Source organism: Tarenaya hassleriana, unplaced genomic scaffold (assembly GCF_000463585.1).
Source record: "Tarenaya hassleriana unplaced genomic scaffold, ASM46358v1 Cleome16, whole genome shotgun sequence".
Classification (NCBI taxonomy): Eukaryota; Viridiplantae; Streptophyta; class Magnoliopsida; order Brassicales; family Cleomaceae; genus Tarenaya; species Tarenaya hassleriana.
Window position 1 is genome coordinate 2,059,986 of NW_010965019.1, and position 16,891 is coordinate 2,076,876.

General features: G+C 35.2%; 1 protein-coding gene across 1 annotated transcript; it reads left to right on the plus strand.

The window, feature by feature from the left end:
• The first annotated feature begins 6,182 nt into the window (after window positions 1-6,182).
• On the plus strand, window positions 6,183-8,690 carry LOC104809526 (S-(+)-linalool synthase, chloroplastic-like). Its single transcript, XM_010535539.1, has 7 exons — window positions 6,183-6,405; window positions 6,512-6,785; window positions 6,917-7,298; window positions 7,401-7,619; window positions 7,695-7,833; window positions 7,927-8,175; window positions 8,258-8,690. The coding sequence occupies exons 1-7, from the start codon at window positions 6,211-6,213 to the stop codon at window positions 8,552-8,554; spliced, it is 1,755 nt and encodes a 584-aa protein (XP_010533841.1). The 5' UTR covers window positions 6,183-6,210; the 3' UTR covers window positions 8,555-8,690.
• The last annotated feature ends 8,201 nt before the right edge of the window (window positions 8,691-16,891 follow it).

Genomic DNA, 16,891 nt, shown 5'->3' on the forward strand with positions numbered 1-16,891 from the left:
TATAGCCATATATAGACATAAATACTTTCTTCATATACATATCCAAAATTATATATTACATGTATTACATTTTTCGTTTTAAATGATTCAATTTAAATTTGATTTTTTATTACATTTACAAAAATCATTTATTTTTTATTAAAAATAATTATTATTATTTGAAAAATTAATTAAATTTATAAAAATTTCTTTCGATGTTTATTTTTTATTCTATTTTAAAAATATTTAATTAAATTTTATTAAAAAAACTTATAAATATCTGAATAAAAAAATTATTAAATAATCTCATTTTTCTAATATAAATTTTATTACTTTATATAGTATTTTAAATAAAATAAACATTAATTAATATACACACATATACATATAAATACATAATTTAGTTTAATCTACATAATATGCATGCATATAAAATATAAATATAAAAATAGAAAAAATATTAATATTAAATATAAATATTGATATGGGTGGATGTTAGATGATAATGATATTTTTATATTAAATTTTGAACTATTATATTTATATTTACAAAATTATATATTTTAAATTTATTAAAAAAAATTAGTAATTATATAAAAAAATCTTATACTATTAGATTTATTTATAGTAAGTATTTTATTTTTTAGATCTCCACTTGACATTAGAAAATTATAGTTTCACTTATACATATTTAATAGATGATAAGGTTTTTCTATATTTTTTTAAAAAAATATGTGTTTGTGTATGATGTGGATTAATATATGAAATACAATTTAACTCATCAACTCATTGATTCATTCTATTACCAGATGTGTACCATCTTCCATAGATTTCTCTCACTTCTTTTTTTCTCTTAAGATTTGTGAATTCCTCCACTTCTATTTTCATCTTTGTTTTTTTATATCAAACCAAATTTTCAGATTTTCATAAATTAAAAAGCAAGATCCCACATCAGCGACCGATTCAAAATATTTTCTCAAACTCATTCTCTTCTTCGTCTCTCTCTTCTTATGCAATCTCTCACCGACCCACCTCTCTCCTAAGTCGTATCGGTCTCCTTCTCCTCCTTACTCTCCTTGTTTTCCTCGGAATTTTCTTACCCTAGGCAAGAACACCCTTATTCCCGTTTCTAAACACGAGTTCTTCTTCCTCATCGGTATCCAAATGGCGCGACTACACTCTCACAGAAATCGCCGCATTCGCCGCCAAGAACGGGACCCTGATTGTCTTCGCCGTGAAGTAACCCATCTTTTCTATTATGGAAACTGTGGCTAGTAAATCCCTCTTTCTAAAATTAGATAAATGGGATGTAAAGGTAATTGAAAATTATAATGACTATGTTTATGACATTAAAGTCTGCCATTTATTAAGATGCAATATATATATATATATATATAAGAGTAGTGTAGGTATAATTCTATTTTTATTAAATTGTAAGTAAATGGAAACCGTGCCGCCATATTCAACTACCGTTTCGATGTGATCCGCAAGGGCGACCTCTGAAATGGGTTTCAACGTCAAGATCGAAATCCCCCTCCAGAACTTTCTGACAGGAACATGTACCATACTTCCGGCGACCGATTCTGGTATCAACAACACGATTACACTGTTGGCTCTGCTAAATTTCACCGATAGAATCTGGTCATGATGTGGGCGAGGCAACAACCTAACCACCGACTTTTGCACCGAGCTTAGCATCAAATGATTCTCCTTGTATTCTTCACATGTAGTTGACCGTTTTTTGTTTTAATTTTTTTGTTTAATTTTATAATAATATCTTCATAAATATCTATATAAAATTAATCTAATTATATATATATATATATCTAATATACATTTCATTACTGCATACTGCATATGATTAAAAATAAATAACTTTAAAATTAAAAATTAAATAAATAAATCTATACATAAATATTTACACAAATATATATACAAACATGTATGCATATATATATATATATAAATATACATACATACGTAATATATTTTATATAAAATAAGCTGAATATGAGTATTTTTGTTGGTTTAAACTCATGTGTTTTCATGTTGTAGATCTTTCTATGTACCATATACTTTAAATAGAATTAGTTTAATCAAATTAATAAATAAATCTATATATATATAAATAACCATCTCGATCTCACCCTTTCATACAATTTTCGAAAAGTTCATACTATTCTTGTTCATGTCCTATCCAACGACACAAAAAAATCAAATTGAATTATTTACTAAAAATAGATAATAATTGCTAATTAATATTTTTGGCTTCTGTTTTTTTCTAGTAGGCTAATGAATAGTTGTCCAATCGTTTGTTTTGTTTTTTCTTAAAAGTTTCTTATTTAATTACCATATATCAATGTGATTGAAGAACACATTCTGATGATCCGGGAAAAAAAAAACAAAATTGAATGAGAATACCAGAGATTCCAGAGAATACATTTATATACTTTTTCATAGCATGAATATATTACATGATGATGATATATATACTTTTTCACAGTGCAATCATTCATTTATTACAAATATGCAATCATGTAAATCAATATTGCACATTCTGCGAAAATAAAAAATAACATGGTACAACATAATTAGGAAATGATGAATGAGAATAAAAAAAATAATACAACGATTAAGTATAGATATTGAATGAAGAAAAAGACAATTGAAGTTTCCAAATAATATAATATAACAAATAATTTATCTATTGCAATGTGCTCAATTCGAAAGCAATAGATTATCATGTAGTCTGACAAAACCAAAATTCGAAAGCAATGACCATTTACCAGGGGAATTTTCCTTTCTGGTAATGGTAAAGATAAGCCATTTACCACAGAGACGGTGAAAGCGACGTAAAGCTTTCCCTCCTTCTCCTTTTGTGTCACCATCAAAGGAAGCTCCAACTTCTCCAAGTCTTCGCCTTACAAATCCAGTCTCATACTTAATAATAAAATCCATCGCTTTAGATGTTACCAATGATGCGATACTGAATACTGAATTCCGACTAAATGAAAATCAATGAGTTAGCTTTGCTTAGTGGTACTCTGTCAATATTCTACACTTCTTTCTCATATTTTTTTCAAAAATTAAAATCAATCAAACATTATAAAAAAGCTTCATTTCTAAACTTCTTCTCTTGTGTCAGTGTGTAAAAAATAAATCTGAATTTTTTCATCGAGCGGAAAAAAGAAAAAGAAAATGAGATTCAAGTCCAAAAGGTTTGGCGATGTACCTTCAATCTTCTACAATATCTTCTTGACTTTATGCTTATAGTCATCACAATATATGCTCACTTAATAAAATCTGCATGTACAAACATAAACCCATAACACAAGAATGAGGATTTAAATAAGAACACAGAAAAGAGAAATAAGAAAAAAAAAGGTTTTTCAACAAAAAAAAAATAAAAAAATGGCTTTGAAGAGAGAAATTTAGCAAATCGTGGATCTTCTCTGCCACCATACTCACTCCAAAAGCTTCAATCTACACAACCAAAGACCAAAAAATGCATTCATCAAAACATTCAGAACCGCACACAAAAAATAATTTTTTCCGCATATGCATGCATACATATATACACACACATAACAAATCTATAATGACTATGTTTATATACACATACAAATAATTGACCTTTGAGTGCATTAGTCACCGTTTTTGTTTTAATTTTTAACCCACTAAATATTAACTACGTAGATAAATGGGATGTAAAGGTAACTGAAAATTATAATGACTGTGTTTATGACATTAAAGTCTGCCATTTATTAAGATGCAATATATATATATATATATAGATATAAGAGTAGTGTAGGTATAATTCTATTTTTATTAAATTGTATTGATATAAAAACCACGTAACAGCATTTTAAAAACTTCCAATGAAGATTATAATAATATTCACACCCTAATTTTCCACTCTTCATTTCTCCATTTTATTTTGTAATAATCTATCGACATTTTTTATTTTTTTATATCATTAATCTTATACAATAGTATATTTTGTTCATTTTACTTGAATAAAATCATCAAGATAACTAATACATTTTAAATGTAAGTGTAATCAAATAAAAGTTTAAATTACCTATAAAACTAAAGTTACATTATTTTTTTAAATCTATATATATATTTTATATTATATGTCATAGAGCAATTAAAAAGTTTATTTAAACAATTAATATAAATAAATTTGTCACATTAATTAGTCAATTAATATAAAAATATTTGCCACATGGATGATGATGTGGATGATGAGGTGTCCTCACCAAATCTCTTTAAACTTCTTTATTAATATATATAGATTTTAAAATTTAAATTAAAGAAATTAAAAAGATTAAATTTTGGTAAATTTACAATAGATCTTTTATATTATATGAATTATAAATTTTCAAAAATATTGGAATAAAATAAAAATGTAATTTGACAACAAATATAATAATTTTTAATCACTATATATTTTTAAAAAACTAAAAAAACTTGTATAAAATACTATATTTTTTAATCAAAAGTTTTATTAAAATAAAGTTGACGTCGACTTGTATTACTCTTTAAAAATAATAATTGTTGTAATGTATTTTCTTTTAATTTTTACTTTCGTTTTTATAGAATTTAAAATTTTATATATTTTGAAAAATAGCAACTATTTTTGTAAAATTATAAGAAAAAAACAATAACTACTAATGCATATAAGTATTTTAAAATATTATATATATATATATATATAACGAACATGGCCTACCAAAATTATGAGACGTATTAATAAGAGGTGTGGAATAATTGATAGAGAGACTGTCCCGAATTTCGTTTTCATAAGCAGCTACGGTTTCTTAGACTTTGGGAACTACCAAAGTAAGTCCTTATAACACTAATTAAGTACGTAGGTCCATTTCATTTCATCTTTGGTTCGGTCCATTTCGGTATGCCATAAACCACGCCACTATTTTGCTTGGAAACCGATCGTACGTGAGAGCTTGGTATAAAAAAAATATTAAATTACGCACGTATCCAAGTCTAGCCCCCGAGAGAGTATATATATATACACACAAGAATCCAACAAGGAATGTCGACCTAACGGTGAACAAGTGATTCCGTTAAGTCTTAACGCCGTTAGTTTCGATAAAGCCGTAGGCTATTCGACTGACTGATAGACCCAAAGGTCAAAGAAATGCACCGAATGCCAATTTCCCACGAAAACACATTAAACGTGACGAAAAGATGGCACGAAAGACTAAATGCTTTTGGTCAATGTGATGTATATGAACATTTCAAGAACACACGCACAAAATAATAATAATGTTATTGTTATTATCATTATTATATACATATAGAAATGATATTTTCGTGCATGCACACGTAAATTATAAAGTCCTTCATCAAAAAAAAAAATTATAATATTATAAACTAAAACTGTCATGTGTATTTTTACTATTATGCCCTTATAATATATTTTTGGTTTGGGTGGTCGTGAGAGACATTATTTTAGGTGGATTAGTTTTTTCCATGTTTGTGTTTCGCCAAAACTTTGAGTTTGGTCGTAACTAAATTTGGAGGTCTTTGTCTTCACCTCTTCATTGTCTTCCATTCTTTTTTTTTTTTTTGAAAAACACCTGAAAATTCCAAAACTTGCAATTTGGCGGAAAATTAATTATTGAATTTATAGGTGTTTCTATTTATTTTCGAACTTGAAAAATTGGACACGATAATTTCTAAACTTATTTAAAAGTGTCATAATTATCCTAATACTAATTTTGATCAAAATAATGTGTTGAACAATCCTACGTGGCGCGTGAATCAAGGCACGTCAAACTTCATGTATGCTGAACTGGATTTAATAGACACGGTTTAACAAAACCGATTCGTAATAGTGAAAATTTTGGTTCATCGGGAGATCTGAGATAATGACGGAAATCGGAATAATTACCATCACTATCGGTTCTCGAGCTCTAGATCCAAATCGACGATGTCTCCGCCGAAACATGAGCGTTTGACGTCGAAATAACCGTCATCGGAGCTAGATCTCTTTCATTCCAGATTTTTCGGTGAGAACAATGTCGTCCAAGGCATACTTTTAAGTTCAGGAATTAGTTTTCCACCGAATTGCAAGTTTGAAAATTTTCAGGATTTTTTTTCTCTTTTTCTGCAAGACGAGTTCTATAAATTGCTATTACATTATTATTATTATTATTTATATGCTCAATAATCTCATTCGTTAATCCACCATTTGTTCATTAAGGCATGGCTTTGATAGTACCAAACACGGTTCCGTTTTCTTGCTCTGTGGAACCAAACAAGACTTCGATGTCTTTCCGTTCGGATTTTCTCTGTCCGATCACTTCGTCGAGGACCCAAAAAAATGCGAAAAAGTTTATAGCAAGCTACGGTTACGCTCCAGTTTCCACCCCCTTGGAAACTTCTAATGATCAAATCTCTGTAAACAGCGACAAATACATGCATGCATACATACATACATATATATATATACACTCTATCATCTTGTTTACTATTTGAGTACTGATTTATCTTCTTTGTTTCGTAGGATTATATATGCGTAGCGGATGAGGAGAAGATGGTTAAGAAGAAGCTAAGGAGTACACTGAGTGAAAAAGGAGAGCCTACGCTTGAGACATTGGAGATGGTCGATGCCATTCAACGTCTATCCATCGAACACCATGTTTTCATCGAAATTAAAGAGACCCTTCGAAAGCTTCACATGCAACGGCATAGATATAACTATCATGGCCGAGATCTTCGTGAAGTTTCCCTTTGCTTTCGCCTCCTGAGACAGGAAGGTTACCACGTTTCAGCTGAAAGTACGCGGCATCCGATTCGATATATTCTATATGATACGTTCGTTTAAGATAATATATAGTACTTGTATGACATATAAAAGAACTAGATTTGTCGAATCTTATATATGCATTGATGGTTTTGATCACATTAGGCCTGTTCGGAGATTTCCAAGACAAGGACAGAGGATTCAAAGGAGAGCTCGAAAACGATATAAAGGGTTTGTTGGAATTGTTTGAAGCTTCGCAACTAAGCATAGAAGGTGAAGATATACTCGAAAACGCCCGAGAATTCGCGGGTAATAACCTAGTAAGACTTTCTTTGATCAGAGAGAGTTATCAAGGACGGGTAATAACGGATGTATTGCACAAACCATACCATAAAACCTTATCAAGAATAACCGCCAAGCGATTCATCGAAGTGATCGATGTTGTCCACGGAGGAAAAGAGTGGTTGCAGTCCCTACTACAAGTGGCTGAGATCGACCAAAGCTTGCTAAAGACACTGCATCAAGAAGAAGCTTCTATAATTCTCAAGTAATGGAACATGATGATACTTCTCCAAGACATATACATACACACATACATACATACATATATATATATATATTACATTTATATCTTATTTTTGTTTTTCAGATGGTGGAGAGAGCTAGGCCTAACAGGGGAAGTGAGAAAGGCAAGAGACCAGCCTTTGAAATGGCACGCATGGACCGTTGCAGTCAACCAAGATCCAGGCTTATCACAGCTAAGGGTTGCCATGGCGAAAGTGATACCGCTTGTTTATATATTAGACGATATTTTCGACGTCTATGGTGGAATAGATGAACTCACCATCTTCACACAAGTTGTTGAGAGGTACCGCTCTTTTTTATTCCATTTTTTTAAATAAGAAAAAAACATGAAACTCATTTTTACAAACCCTAAATCTAGATGGAACTATGGTGACCTTGAGAAGCTACCGAATCACATGAAAGTGTTCTTCAAGACTCTAGACATGATCACGATGGAGATTAGCCACAAGATCTACAAAGAACATGGATGGAACCCAATCAAATCTCTTCAGAAATCGGTAACCGATTACTATCCCAAATGTTTTTGAACCTAAGACAAGATCATTGAATTCGTCTGATCCTCATATACGTTTTTTTCCCCTTTCGGCCAGTGGGCGAGATTGTGTGAAGCGTTCTTGGTGGAAGCGAGGTGGTTTGAATCGGGTTACTTGCCAAACAAGGAAGAGTATCTTGAGAACGGGATCGTGAGTTCAGGAGTACATTTGGTGATGCTCCACTTCTTTTATCTGTTGGGTGAAGAAATCACCGACGAGAAAGCGGAACTAATGGAGAATAACCCAAAGATCGTATCGTCGGTAGCTACAATTCTCCGACTTCACGACGATCTCGGAAGTGCAAAGGTTGTATGTATATATATATATATATGCATCATATTTCCGAATTTAAAATCAACTAATTTTCACAATAATATGAGTTTTACAGGACGAGAAGCAAGATGGGTTTGATGGATCATATGTGAGATGCTACGTGAATCAGCATCAAGGATCGACAGTTGAAGAAGCAAGAACACATTCCCTCCAGATGATTTCCGAGGCATGGAAGCGTTTGAACGAAGAGTGTCTGAATCCGAATCCATTCTCCGGTTCGTCCTTTGCCAAAGCTTGTCTCAACGTCGCAAGGACTGTTCCTCTTATGTACACTTACGACGGCGACCATCGTCTCCCCGGTCTTGATGATTATCTCAAGTCACTTGTGTCGGACAGGTTTAATCCATGTTAATTTGTTTCGTAAAGTCTAAACTTATATCTAGGACAATTTCAATTGTGATCCCAAAGTATAAAATCAAGACGTATATTGTGATACTCACATGTAACAGACAAAGTATAAAGTATAAAATCAAAACGAGTCATACAAGCAAAGAGATCTATTCATTGAAGAAAAAAAAACGTGAGCGGCGATTGGATTGATGATAAAATCGAATCCTAGGTTGCGAACAGTGATTCTATCGATGATAAAGAAGGGGAATTCTTCCTTCAGTTCTCCACCTTAAACGCATAAAAAAAGATTGATCAAATTCTATTGAGTCTAACTCATAGTGATCATTTATCAAATAATGACTATACCTGGGGGTGTGCATTTTGGGATCCGGTTCGAAATTTTAGCGATTCGATTCGTAAACAATTTATTCGGTATTCTAAAATTTGTATAAAATTAGTATTGTATATTATTCGGTTCAATTCAGTTTCAGTTTTGTTTTTTATTAAAAAAAATAGATTTTTTAAGAAAATTTCGATTTTTCAGAAATTTTATAAAATTTGTTTCGGTTTGGTTTTAAAAAATTCGGTTGTATAAAAAAAATATAGGATTTGAGAATTTTGAATAGTATGATTCGAAAAAAATATCGAGATTTTCGGTTTGATATAGTTCGATTTCTTGGACGCAAAACGAAAGGTCCATCCTACGTATGCCTAAGAACTCATCCATAAGTAGTGTCGATGTTGAGATTCTTCTTCATTTATAAACCCTATATATTTTAAAAAGAGATAGATCTAACCATTGTTATTTTCAGGTATATGTATCCTTTGCACCCGTGACTGGATTCTCCATTCACACTGTCTCTTAGCATGTGCAACTGGTGAAACCGAACAGAACCCCATAAATTTTGGACCCCACTTTTGAAAAATAATTAATACTAATAATTATAAATAAAATAAAATAAATCTAAATATAGAAGAAAAAAACCCTTTCAATTTTGACATTTATTCCTTTTGAAAAATATTGCTCCAATAAAATATTTTAAGCATAATTTTTTTTTTGATAACGGAGCGTCCTGGGCCGAAGCCCAGACTAATCTCCGGGTCGGGAGCAAGCCATGTGCTTTGAAATATTCGCTCTCCTCCCCACCCTGGGGCTCGAACTTGGGGCGGGACAAGTGTTTTGCACCACCATTTCACCAGTTGAGCTATCCAGGATGGGTTATTTTATTTTAAGCATAATTACTATACATTATTAATGAAATACATAAAATTATAAAACTAATTACCCTGAAGAAAATATTGTTATTGTTAACTTATTCTTAATTCAAATTCAACTTTAAATTAATTTTATCATTTTCAAAATATATCAATAATAAATTAACAAAAATTATTTTAAGATGAAGATGAGAATTTCTCATAAGTTGGGTTCATGATTCTAAAAAAAGAAAAATGCATTATTGTCAATTTGTCATTTGTTTTTTTTCTTTTTTGTAAAGTTTCAGTTATACGTTGGTTTATTTGTCTGTTTGTTTCCTCTGAACGTGCATCAATGCTAGTAACTAGGGATGTCAATCGTGATGGGTCCGGCCGGCCCGATCAGGTTTCGAACCGCACTCCATCCAATTATTTTGAGTCTAAATAACCAAAACCGAAGTTCAACCCTATCGATTTCGGGTTTTGGTTCGGTTCAAATCGGCCTGATAAATTTAATTTTTTATATTTTTTATTAAATTATATTTGAAAAACAATTCAGGCTTTCGAAATGATTTGAGCCCGATCCGAAAGTCTGAAAATTTTTGAATCTAAATATCTCGGTTCGTAGCTCATTATTTTTCGGACTGGGCAATACCGGATCTCAGACCAAAATTAACACCCCTACTAGTAACTACTAGTTATGTATGTGTATATATTTTGTTCAAACTCACTTTATCTGTATCATATATTTTCTGCGATCATAATATCTACGTCTACGTGTATGCTTTTTTTTATAATTGTGAATTTCATATATGCAAGATATAGTTACAATCGTGTCTACCTTTGGCGAATGAACCAGACAGAAAATAAAAGTAGCAGGATGTTACAACCATGCAAAGTAAGCAACAAGTCAATTAAATCAGAATATCTCAAAATAACGGAACCATATAAGCTTCTTCGTTTTTAATAATTAAGAGGTTCACCACCCTTCGACCCAGTTAATTCTCAGGCTCAGAATCAATCGTTAACGAAGATAAACCAATGGAATTAGCCCGTGGGGGTGTACGTAAAGTATGTGTTATGAATGGATGAGGAATAAAAGTTTGGTTTTCGAAATCAAAAGCAGAGAGGACAACGTGTTTGGTCTTTGAGAGGGATTTGGAGGAGAACAACATCATGGATCCATTAAATTTGACCATACTCCCAAACAATATCATTATCCATTCTTGATATCATCGAATTCGTTATTTCAACCTATCTTAATTTCGATCTTAATCTATTAATCTTTTATATAAGATCGGTCTCTTTTTTATTTGTATGTTCAAAAACGCAACCACCATAATACCCAATAAGGAAAAAAAATGCTTATTTTATTTTTATATCGTTGGTGTTGGCGTAACACCCGAACTCTATATTTGTGGACCGTGCAATGCCATTATCCCATGCATCCCCACGATCACAATGACATGTCATCCCCGACATGTTGGTTTGTCTCGCGATTTATATATCACGGTCGGACCGTTTTGGCCAACCAACCAACCTAATAAATTGTTCGTAAATTAAAACGTTTCATGTAAACAAGTTTTGCCTACTGAACGAGACCTAAATGCACGACGAAACCTGGCATGTTGTTATATTATTTGAATAGATTATAAATTTTTAAATTGCATTAACGATGACCTTTGATTAATTAGATGTGAATTATTTTGTTTAAATAACAACAATTAAATAAAAAAATCTATCATGTAGTTCATTTATCTTTGTTGGGTATATAAATAGTTGTGTATATTTACATGCACATTTATATCTAAAAGCACCGTTATGAAGCATTATATTTCCATTCACTCACTCACTACCAAATATTTACATAATATGGTGGCATGATATGTTAACGTGCATTTACAGACATCTATAGAGGGATATGAAAGATATTTTTTTTGTGTGTTCTATTAAATATCGCATATGATTTCTGTGTCATGAACACATTTTTCAGTAATGTTGAAAATAAACCGTACGTAATTATTTTTTTTCTATGTTGTGCTTTTTTTAAAAAAAAAAAAACTAAACCTCATTGTATCTCGGCAATATATACTTTGATAAAATCCGAAACAATTTTGTGTGGGAGCAAAACATACTCTTTAAAAAACGTTGATCCATATCAGATTCGTGCCTCTAGATTTTTCATGATTTTGTGTTCGTTGCGTGTGTTTGTGTTTATTTCTTATAATTTTTTTTTCGAAACTATCTTTCTCTTTAATTTCCCCTAATATATATATATATAGATAGATATAGATATAGATATATATATTATATTAAAATTGAAATGTCCCCATATAAAAACATTAAAATTATATTTGCCCCCTTTTAAATATATTTTTAGGTCCGCCACTGATTGCATGAAGTTTTTTTCGTGATTTATTTAGGGTCTAAAATCATATTTAGCGGCTTTGGCCTAGGAACCACTACAAATTGAGATGCACGCATGTCACATCTGTTTCAGCAATGAATTAAATTAATTTCCTCATTAGGAATGAGGTGTGTCCCTGCCTAGCTAGTTATTCCCACCACCAACTTAATGCTTCTTGAAAACCCTAACCCTAATGTTTTTTTTTTGGTAAAGGTAAACCCTAACCCTAATGTTATTTACGCTAACGGCACAATATATAATTAACGACCCAATATCGCTCCCTATATTCCGAAGAAATTTATAAGATTGAAGGTATTTGTAACCGTAGACAATGATCAAGACATGGAAGAAAATGGTTTGATCATTGAAGAGAGAATAGAAAAGGAGTGAGTGAATAATACGTTTATTGTGTATTAAAACTTACAAAAGATGATTACAAATATATAAGAGTCCTAGATATTCGGGAGATATGCCAGATATGCCAAGATCTCGGATTATTCTGCAACAACCAAATTAAGGAAACATTGCATTGACGTTGCTGGATTCTTGGACGCTACATAACTGTATTTCCTTATCTCAATTCTAGGTTAGATCTGATTTGTCTGTATATATACCCTGTAAACAACTCTATCAATACACAGAAAACATTTCATCTTCGAATCGAGCTGATACGTGTTATGGTATCAGAGCCCGAAAACTGAAAACACGAATCGAAACTCTGCTCCTTCATGAATTCCGAATCTGCCAACGAACACTCGACCCCCGAATCGACGACCCCGACTCAGTCTCCGATCATGGCTCAAGCACCACCGACCACCGACAACATTTTCCCCCGGCGAACGATCTCTCCCTACGACCTCACTCCGAGCGACAATCCAGGTCTTGTGCTTTCGCAGCCCCTGCTTCGTGGTGACAACTACGACGAATGGTCAGTCAACATTCGACAAGCTTTGAAGTCTCGAAAGAAATTCGGATTTGTCGATGGCTCAGTTCCGAAACCGAGTCTCTTATCGCCAGATTTTGAAGATTGGGATACCAACAACGCTCTCATTGCGTCTTGGATCAAGAACACCCTCGAAACACACCTTCGATCCGATGTGGTTCATCGGGAATTTGCTCAAGACCTTTGGGACTACTTGAAGCGTCGATTTGGGAAGACAAATGCTCCTCGTCTTCACAAAATACGCAGCGATCTGGCTAACTGTCGTCAACAGGGGATGACAATTGAAGCTTACTTTGGAAAACTCACCAAATTGTGGGACGATTTGGCGAATTTCCGATCTCTGAAACATTGCAAATGCAACATGTGCATCTGTGATATCGGCACGACACTTGAGAAGGAACGAAACGAAGACCGTTTATATGAATTCCTGATCGGACTGGATGACTCACGATATGGAACTGTTCGCTCGAATCTGCTCTCTCGTCTGCCACTTCCGACACTTGAAGAGGCGTACAATATCGTTTCTCAGGATGAAGCTGCGAAACAAATCACTCAGATACAGGCGGATACCTCGGAACTTGCTGTTTTCTCTGTTCGCACAAATCCGAAGCCTCGACCGAAATCTGAAGACATTTCCGTCCTCTGCTCTCACTGTGGCAGAACCGGACATGTTGCTGATAATTGCTTTAAACGAATCGGATATCCAGAATGGTGGGGGGATAGGCCAAGATCTCGGCCTGGAGTTGGTCGCGGCAGAAATAGCTCGACACCTGAACCTGATCAGTCTCGCGTTGCAGTTGCACGAGCCAACGTCACACAAGCAGTGGCGTCCTCTCCTGCTCCTCCATCTGCAGACATCGACAGAGAAATTCTCAGTGGTATTTCCCAAGACCAGTGGCACAACTTGATGGCTTTGCTCAACACGACCAAGGTTGACGGAACCCACAATTTTTGTGGTAAGAAATCTTCCTCATTTTGGATTATTGACTCAGGGTGCTCTCAACACATGACGGGGAACATCTCCTCGTTATCTGTTGTGTCCACTATATCTCCTTGCTCAGTTATTCTACCTGATGGACGAACGGTTGTGTCGGTTCAGTCTGGGTCAGCTACTCTTGGTACAAACCTGCGCTTGTCCAACGTTCTGTTTGTGCCGGGTCTTCACTGTCAGCTGATCTCTGTCTGTCAATTGATGTCAGACACTGATTGTCTTGTTGCGTTTGCTCCCTCATTCTGTGTTATTCAGGACCGGATTTCCAAGACGGTGATTGGAATGGGTGAGCAACGGGCTGGACTTTATTATTTTAAAGGATCGGCGTTTTTGGCAGCAACACGGACGAAGGATTCTCATGATTTGTGGCATAAGCGTTTGGGTCATCCGTCTTCCAAGTCTCTGCTAAAAATCTCTGGCCTTGATGTTTCTGCTGTTTCGTGTTTCGACTCTAGTCTTTGTGATATCTGCTTACGAGCAAAACAATCGCGCGAACCGTTTCCGTTAAGCAGTAATAAAACCTCGGTTATTTTTGAACTCGTGCATTGTGATATATGGGGGCCTTATCGTTCTTCATCCCTCTCGGGTGCCAAGTATTTTTTGACCATTGTGGATGATTTTTCAAGAGGAACGTGGATTTATTTGTTGTCGGGGAAGCATGAAACGCAGACTAAACTTCGAGGTTTTATCGCACATGTTGAAAGACATTTAATACCAAGGTTAAGAAAATCAGGTCCGACAATGGGGCAGAATTTATCAGTATGAGATCGTATTTTTCAGAAACCGGAATTATACACGAAACTTCATGCGTCGGAACTCCGCAGCAAAACGGTCGCGTTGAACGCAAACACCGTCACATCCTTAATGTGGCACGAGCTTTGATGTTCCAGGCTCGTCTTCCTATCGAATTCTGGGCCGAGAGTATCCTGACCGCGGGATACTTGATCAACCGTACGCCATCGTCGGTTCTTAACGGTAGAACTCCTCACGAGGTTCTTCATGGCCAGATTCCCAGCTACGATCATCTTCGGGTTTTCGGAAGCTTATGTTATGCTCATAATCAGAATCGAACGGGCGATAAATTCGCTCCCCGTAGTTCCCGATGCATATTTGTAGGCTATCCCGCTGGGCAGAAAGGATGGCGTCTGTTCAACCTCGAGACAAATACATTTTTTGTTTCCAGAGATGTCATTTTTTCAGAAAATGAATTTCCACTGTCTGAAAAATCGACCACTTCAGCTCCAGAGCTGTCTCCTCCGATTTTCTCGGACGAGGAAGATCAACAAATGTCCCTGCAACATCCAGTTCCGTCTGTGCCAATGATTCCGCCATCTCCTACTAATGCGATGCTGAATCCGATTGCTGCAGAATCACGAGAACAACAGGTTCAATCTCCATCTCCGGATTCTGGTTCCTCGCCCAGCTCTGTTAATCCCGAATCCTCGAATGATACATCCCTATCTGTGTCTTCTTCTGCGCAACCTGCACTTGGTCGAGGACAGCGTCAACGATTTCCAAATGTTCATCTCCGAGATTTTGTTACCAACTCTGTGACAGTGGGAACTGCTGCAAAATTCCCACTGGTCGACTCTATCTCCTATGATCTCATTCAACCACAACATCGGGCATTCCTCGCTGCTATCACGTCACATGATGAACCGCGATCTTACTCTGAAGCTGCCAACGATCCTCGGTGGCAACAAGCCATACAGGATGAACTTTCTGCGCTCGTACGGAATCAAACCTGGAATCTCGAACCATTGCCGGCGAATAAAAGGGCTATCAGATGTAAATGGGTATTCCAAAACAAGTATAAATCTGATGGAAGCATTGAGCGCCACAAAGCTCGTCTGGTTGTACTTGGCAATCGTCAAACGGAAGGTGTGGACTATAACGAGACGTTTGCTCCAGTCGCCAAGATGGTAACCGTGCGTACTTTTCTGGCAGTTTCAGCAGCTCGGGATTGGGACATACACCAGATGGATGTACACAATGCCTTCCTTCACGGAGATCTCGATGATGAAGTTTATATGAAACCTCCACCGGGTTTTCTCGTGTCTGATCCGACACAGGTCTGCAAGCTTCGGAAATCTTTGTACGGGCTTAAACAAGCCCCCAGATGCTGGTTTGCTAAACTCACTGCGGCACTTACCAGGTTCGGTTTTGAACAGACGCAATCTGATCATTCTCTCTTTGTCTTCGACAGAAACAGCGTTCGCCTTCATGTCCTTGTGTACGTGGACGATCTTCTCATTACTGGAAGTTCGATCCAGGCCATTGAAGCTTTCAAGAATTACCTCGGAATCTGTTTCCACATGAAAGACTTGGGTCTCCTCAAGTATTTTCTCGGAATCGAGGTTGCACGCAACTCCTCGGGCATCTCTTTGTGTCAACGAAAATACACTCTTGACCTGATTGCGGAGACGGGACTGCTTGCTGCTAAACCTGCTCACTTTCCGTTAGAACAGAACCATCGCCTAGCTGTTTCTGACAGTGAGATTCTTCCTGATCCAGAGCCTTATCGCCGGCTGGTTGGGAAGCTACTCTATCTCCTCGCAACGCGACCAGACATCACCTATTCAGTCCACCTCTTATCTCAATTTATGCAGTCACCCCGACAGGATCATTGGTCAGCTGCTCTTCGCGTGATTCGGTATCTCAAACTTAACCCGGGCCAAGGTATTCTGCTACGATCTGACTCAGACCTTCGTCTCTACAGCTGGTGCGACTCTGACTGGGCTGGCTGCCCGAGTTCTCGTCGTTCTCTGTCTGGGTATCTTGTCCAGCTCGGCAACTCTCCGATCTCATGGCGCTCGAAGAAGCA

Bases quoted from the DNA above. Each gene is read 5' to 3' on its own strand.
- LOC104809526 (XM_010535539.1), top strand. From the start codon at position 6,211: ATGGCTTTGATAGTACCAAACACGGTTCCGTTTTCTTGCTCTGTGGAA. The intron at 6,406-6,511 runs GTAAACAGCGAC...TTTGTTTCGTAG, and splicing joins CTTCTAATGATCAAATCTCT to GATTATATATGCGTAGCGGA. The intron at 7,299-7,400 runs GTAATGGAACAT...TTTGTTTTTCAG, and splicing joins GAAGCTTCTATAATTCTCAA to ATGGTGGAGAGAGCTAGGCC.